Here is a 6,237-nt window from a genome sequence, read left to right as displayed (position 1 = left end):
ATCTATCTATCTATTTATCTAAAATGTTTATTTAAAATGTTTAGCAGTTTCATACCTTTTGTGTGACTTTCTTCCATGGTTAAATGAAGTTTTTCCAGGTGTACAGACAGCTCATCTGAAGTGTCTCCTCCTCCCATTCCTCCTGCTATTCCTTTGACATCTTGTAGATTTCTATTCACTTCAATTGTCCCTCGATCAACGTGGCATATTTCATAGAACTGCGACCATAGCCATCGGGGAATTATCTTGAATCTTTCGATCGAATACAACAAGCTCTCGATCGCTCTTCTTTCTCTCTTCTCTTCTCTCTCACTCTTCTTCTCGTTTACTCTCTCACATTCTTTCTTCTTCATCTTCTTTCTCTTCTTTTCTTCTTCTTCTCCTCCTCCTCCTCCTTGTTCTTCTTCATCTTCTTTCTTTTGCTTCATCTCTCTCAAGACCTTCTCGCGATTCAGATAGATAGGAGGTAAGATATCAAGAGCTTCGTAAACTACAGGGACGTGCTGAATCAGCGAAAGATTCTCAGACAAAGACCGCCGAGTAGAGTTCAGAATATCCACACCCCTCTTCTCTAGAAGCCCCTTAGACGGAGAAAGAAGAAACGAAGAAGAAGAAGCGGATGGAGATAAAGATGAATCCGAAGAAGAAGAAGAGAGCGGAGGAAGGCTGATTTGGGTAGGGTTCGTTTTAAGTTTGGTCACCCCAGAGAGAGGACAAGGTGACTCTTTCATCCAAGTTAGATAAGGAAAGAAAGTATCGAGACATAGGCAATCGATTAAGATCTTCATCTGACGCATGCAAGACCAATTCGATAGAGCGAAGGCCTGGTGCCGTTCAAGAGCTTCAAGAGAATTGAATACAAGATCTTCTTTCCAAAAGCATCTGTGAAGAAGATTCTTATATTTCTCCGACCGGAAAGACCTAGGAGAGAAAGAGAAGTGTGGGGAGGAGAGAACAGAAGAAGAAGAAGACGAGAAAGAGTGTGGAGAAAGAGATGAAGAGAAAGAGGAAGAGTCAAAGAGATCGGTTAACGAAGATGAGGGAGATGTAGTAGTAGTAGTAGGACATGGCGAGATTTGATCGAGAGAAGAAAATGGAGAAGAGAAGGAGGGAGAAGAAGATAGGCGAATCTCCTTGTCTACAGAATCTTCTCTCGAATAAGAAGAAGACTTTGGGCTCTCTTTTCTCCCTTCTTCTTCTTCTTCATGTTCTTCTTCAAGGCACCTCCTTTTTTCTCTTGTTCTTCTTTCTCCTTCTTCGCCTTCTTCTTCTTCCTCCTCCTCATCGCAGACGGTCTCTCCTTCGATCATATCAACTGTCAACTCCCTAAACAAACAAGAGAAAGAAAGAAAGAAAAGAGAAAAAAGAGAAAGAGATAATGAATGGACGGAAAGAAAGAGAGAGGACGGAGAGGGACGTAAGAAACAAAGAAAGAAAGAAAGAAGAGAGAAGAACGAAAGAGAGAAGAAAGAGAGAGAAAAAGAGACGGAAGAGACATCGGACAAGAAAGCATAATAAACAAAACCTCTTCTTTCTCTTCATCTTCTTTCTCTTCATCTTATGTTAAATTCCTCTTTTTCTCCTTTTAACCTTTTTTCTCCTTTTAACCTTTATGAAGAAGGAAAGACCACCACCTGTCTATCTCTCTGTAGTTCTCAAGATGAAAGAGAAGAAGTGAAAAAGGAAGAAAAAGAAAGGAAGAAGAAGAAAAGAAAGAAAAGAAGAAGAATAAGGAATAAGAAGAAGAAAGAGAAAGAAGAAGAAGAAGTGCAGAAAAGACACAAGACATACAAGAGAAAGAGTCAAACCCAGAGAAGACAAAGAAGAACAAGAAAGATCTATTTCTTTCTCACTCTTTCTTTCTTTGTTGAGTTTCCTTAAGCTTCTTCCTTTTCTGTCTTTCTCTTTAGAAGTGTGAGGTGCCTACTGCTTCTTTCTTCTTTCTTCTTTTTGTCCTTCTGCTTACCAGTCTCTGTAATGCCAGTCTCTGAAGGCGAGGCAAAGAGTCAATATCTGAGAAGCTCGCAAGTCGTGAAAGTCCTCCTCCAATAGACACTTCACCTACAACACACACAAAAGAAAAAAGAGAAGAAAGAAAGAAAGAAAGAAAAAGAGAAAAGAAAAAGAGAGAGAAGAAAGAAAGAGATAAGAAAGAAAGACAGAAAGAAAGAAGAAAGAGAGAGATAAGAAAAAGAGAGATAAGAAAGATTTAAGAAAGAAAACCGAGGAAGAAAGGGAAAGAAACGAAGAACGTCTTCTCATCTTGTTGGTTAAATACAGATAGGACATGGTGCTGGTGTATGTACACTCCAGTCTTCCACAAAACACAATCCACAGATAATACTCATGCATGTATACATATATACATATACATATATATACATATATATATACATATACATATATATATATATATAAGTATGTCCGCGCATGCGAATATCCATGGGTGCTATCCCTCCTAGTATATACGTCTATCCACATATACATATACATATCTCTATAGATAGATAGAAGATACAAATAAACAGATATATGCAGATATCTCTCTCTCTATACCTCTATATAGGAGATATCTCCGTGAGTGTCTCTCACTGTCTCTCTGTCTATCCATTTTTACACTGATCATAAGACTAGATGTAGGCGTACGCATATACAGTCAAGACCACCAGGAACGCCCTGTGCTATCTCACATATCGACAGATCGCCTCTCTCTAGACATATGAAGGTAGATAGATTTATAGATAGATAGATAGAGATATAGGCACATGTATTGATGTATGTTCTTTCGCGTAACTATTGTATCTGAAGCATCTGCTGTGTGGGTAAGGAAGGAGTTGAGGTGTATAGACAGGAGAAGAATTATAGATGTCTATCTGTAGTGTACGATTGCAGAAACGAGACTTCTTCAATTTGAAGTATGTAGTGGCTGTTTGTTCCTTATCAGTGAAGGAATTCTTCCTTCGACAAGCCACCTCACGAACACTGACGAAGAAGCCAAAAGAGAGAGAGAGAGCTCCAAGACATTTAGAGACAAGATCTTCTTCCGAGGAACATCTGTGAAGACGATTCTTATATTTCTCCGGGCGGAAAGACCTAGGAGAGAAAGAGAAGTGTGGGGAGGAGAGAACAGAAGAAGAAGAGAAAGAGTGTGGAGAAAGAGATGAAGAGAAAGAGGAAAAAACAAGAGAGTTGGCGAGGGGTTACTTGATAGAGAAGGTGCATGGACCTAGGGGTCCAGTAATCGAGAGTGTCGATTGCCTCAACAATCGAGACGAGCGCCGCAGCATCGAGACTCTTCAAGACACTTCGACAAGCTCGAACATCGAAGGGACATGCAGGCAACTAAAAGGCGAAACAGAAGAAGAAGAAGAGGGAGAAAAAGAGAGAAAAAGAAGAAAGAGATGAAAGGTTTGTATGCTATCGTTAGTCGTATATAATTTGTTACTCTTTTACTAATGATATATATATATATATATACAGATAGAGATAGATAGATATATACATATCATATCTACACATCATAAACATCTCATTCTCTGCATAGATAGATAGATAGATCAAACAAAATAGGTAGGTCAACGACTGATAGAGAGACAAAGATAGATAGATTGAAAATAGATGGATAGGTCAGAGATGGATGGATAGATTAGAAATAGATAGATAGAGAAAGAAGCAAGATTAACGATAGATAGCTACATACAGACCTCCATACACAGCACGCATCTACGGCGCGTCTATAGTCTTAGCATATATATGTGTATACAAACATATGTGTATACGTATATGTACACATATAGATGTATGTGTATCTATGTATGTGTATATACAGGTGCGTGAATGAAAGAGAGGCTGTGCGTGTCAAGTAAAGGAAGAAGAAAAGGAGAGACAAAGAGAAAGACACACACGAATCGATCTCTACATCTCCATACAAACTCTTACTCTATATAGAAACTTCAAATTGTCTACTCGTCGAAGAAAAAGAAGAAGAGGAAGGAGTGAATGAGAAGAAATCGATAGAAAGAAGATGTTCTGCAGAGGTCTATTCTCCATGTTAAAGAAGAGATTAGAGGAATGAAGGTGTAAATGTAAGATCTCGAGTACCGAGCTAGCCATGTAGAATCGACATGACCCGACATGCCGTCTCATCATCGACAGACCCCCTGTCTCGATTCTTCTCTCTTTCTCTTCTCAATAGACACCAAAACAGCGAGAAAGACAACTCAAGAGGGACGCTAAAGAACAGCAAAAGAAAGAAAGAAAGGAGAGAAAGAATGACAGTCCTTCTCTTGTTTCTTTCTTCGTATGGAATGACGTGAAGGCTATAGAGTAGGTAGATAGATTAAAGATAGATAGGTAGATTAAAGATAGATAGATTAAAGATAGATAGATAAAGATAGAAATGAGCTATCCAACTCACCACTGGGAAGGCAAGGGGAGAAGATCTAGGAAGTTCATCTACAGGGTGTATAGACAGACCATGCCCCTGGGAAGCTTTTCTCTTCTCGTTTTTCCCGCCGTTTCCTTCTGCTTCTTCTTGAGTATGGGGATGAAGCGAAGAAGAAGAAGAAAATGCAGAGAGGTCTTTGGAAGGAGATTGATAAGAGAGTGAGGAAGAAAGACGAGAAGAGAGGAGAGACGAAGACGATGAAGAGGAAGGAGTAAAGATGCGGAGAATTCGAGAGAAGAACGTATGGTCAACCACTCTGAGCTTAGCTAGCGAATAGAGAAGTGTCGATGCATGCAAAGGAGAGATCGATGCTAAGGGTCGATTGCCGAGATCCAATAAGAATCGAGGAATAGACCACCCTACAAAAGACGAAGAAAAGGAAAAGAAGAAAAGGAGAGATAGATAGAAAGATACAAGAAAAGAGAAGAGAACAAATGAATGAGAGATGACTTATGAGAAAAGAGAAAGCGAGTGAACAAGAGATAGGCAGATCGATTAAAGATAGGCAAAATGCATGTATATACACACACATTGAAGACTATGTAAGAGAGATAGAGATGTGCATGCATCATGAAGAACCTTCACATGCAAAGATCAGCCTTCTTTATGTTTATATATCCATTTAGAGAAGTCAGAAGACGCTATTCTCCTCCGAGTCTTTATGCGGTGCGTGTACAGATCTACACAGATATAACTCGAGATCTACATACACACGAATACACAATAGAAGACGAAAAGAAGAAAAGGAAAGCTTATCATCTATTGAGGTATCTTTAGCCTATCTATCTCTCTTGGTCCTACCTACTTTGGATCGACCTCTTTCCAATCTATCTGCAGTCTCTCTATCTCTCCCTTTATCTGCCTGTGTAATCTACCTCGAATCTATCTATCTTTAATCTATCTGTCTTTATTCTATCTCTGTGTGGCTTTACTTAGGAGCAATTTAAGGTTGGGGTCGGCGGTTTGGAAGTGTGCGAATTTGCTAAGAGTGGAGAGCATTTGGGTCATCGCCTGCACGCTGCATGCGCACCCTCCACTCACGCCACCCGACAGTTGCAGCTGTACATACACACCACAAACACACAGACAGCCAAAGAGAAAACGTCGAAAGATGAAAAAGCTAAGACACGGAGAAAGGGGCAAGAAAGAGAAGAGCAAAACAGGAAAGTCATAGAAAGAGGTTCCAAAGTCTCATGGCTTTTTCACACAATAGAATGCACCTACTATCTACCTCAGTCTCCCTACATGTCTATACATACATATGTACACAAATATAAGTATGTATATATATACATATTGCTTCTTCTCTCCCTCTCTCTCTATATATGTACATACACACGTATATATATCTATATCTATGTATATCTATTCCTCTGTCTATCTATCTATATCTATTTATGTATATATGTATACACCTATGTATGTCTATATGTGTGCGTATTTATGTAGATATAGTTTTGTGGCTTCTTGGCTGTTTGCTTCGCGGGAGGGGGTTTGAAAGCTTTTCTACTCATGCACAGAAGGCCTTCTTCTCAATACAAAGACATACAGGCCTGTCACCCTAAACACAGAGAATACATACAATACATATACACATATACACATATATAGATATATATATATATACATAAATAGATAGATAGATGAATACACGAGGATAGGTACGGATGAAACCCTCATGCACACTGTTTGTATCTGCGTACATTACGAGAATGAGTGCATCTATATATATATATACGCCTCTATGTATTCCTTTCACCTGCGCCTGCATAGAGGAGAGAGGCTTGGTG

The 6,237-nt window shown here is 39.3% G+C and overlaps 1 protein-coding gene across 1 annotated transcript in view; it reads right to left on the bottom strand.

Annotated features, from left to right (window-relative positions):
- Window positions 1-5,506, bottom strand: part of CSUI_009567 (uncharacterized protein) — a gene marked incomplete at its 3' end in the record, with an annotated part of 7,146 nt that extends 1,640 nt beyond the window's left edge. The window contains exons 1-5 of the mRNA XM_068069681.1: window positions 5,380-5,506; window positions 4,418-4,806; window positions 3,205-3,342; window positions 1,967-2,061; window positions 56-1,326 (exon numbers count right to left, since the gene is read on the bottom strand). Of these exons, the coding sequence (XP_067918343.1) occupies window positions 56-1,326; window positions 1,967-2,061; window positions 3,205-3,342; window positions 4,418-4,806; window positions 5,380-5,455 (1,969 nt within the window). The 5' untranslated portion in view covers window positions 5,456-5,506. The remainder of the gene's footprint in view (window positions 1-55; window positions 1,327-1,966; window positions 2,062-3,204; window positions 3,343-4,417; window positions 4,807-5,379) is intronic.
- Between the last annotated feature and the right edge of the window lie 731 nt (window positions 5,507-6,237).

Source organism: Cystoisospora suis (genome assembly GCF_002600585.1).
Source record: "Cystoisospora suis strain Wien I chromosome Unknown contig_5777, whole genome shotgun sequence".
Classification (NCBI taxonomy): Eukaryota; Apicomplexa; class Conoidasida; order Eucoccidiorida; family Sarcocystidae; genus Cystoisospora; species Cystoisospora suis.
Note: the sequence above shows the minus strand (reverse complement) of the source record. Positions and strands in the feature narration are given on the sequence as shown.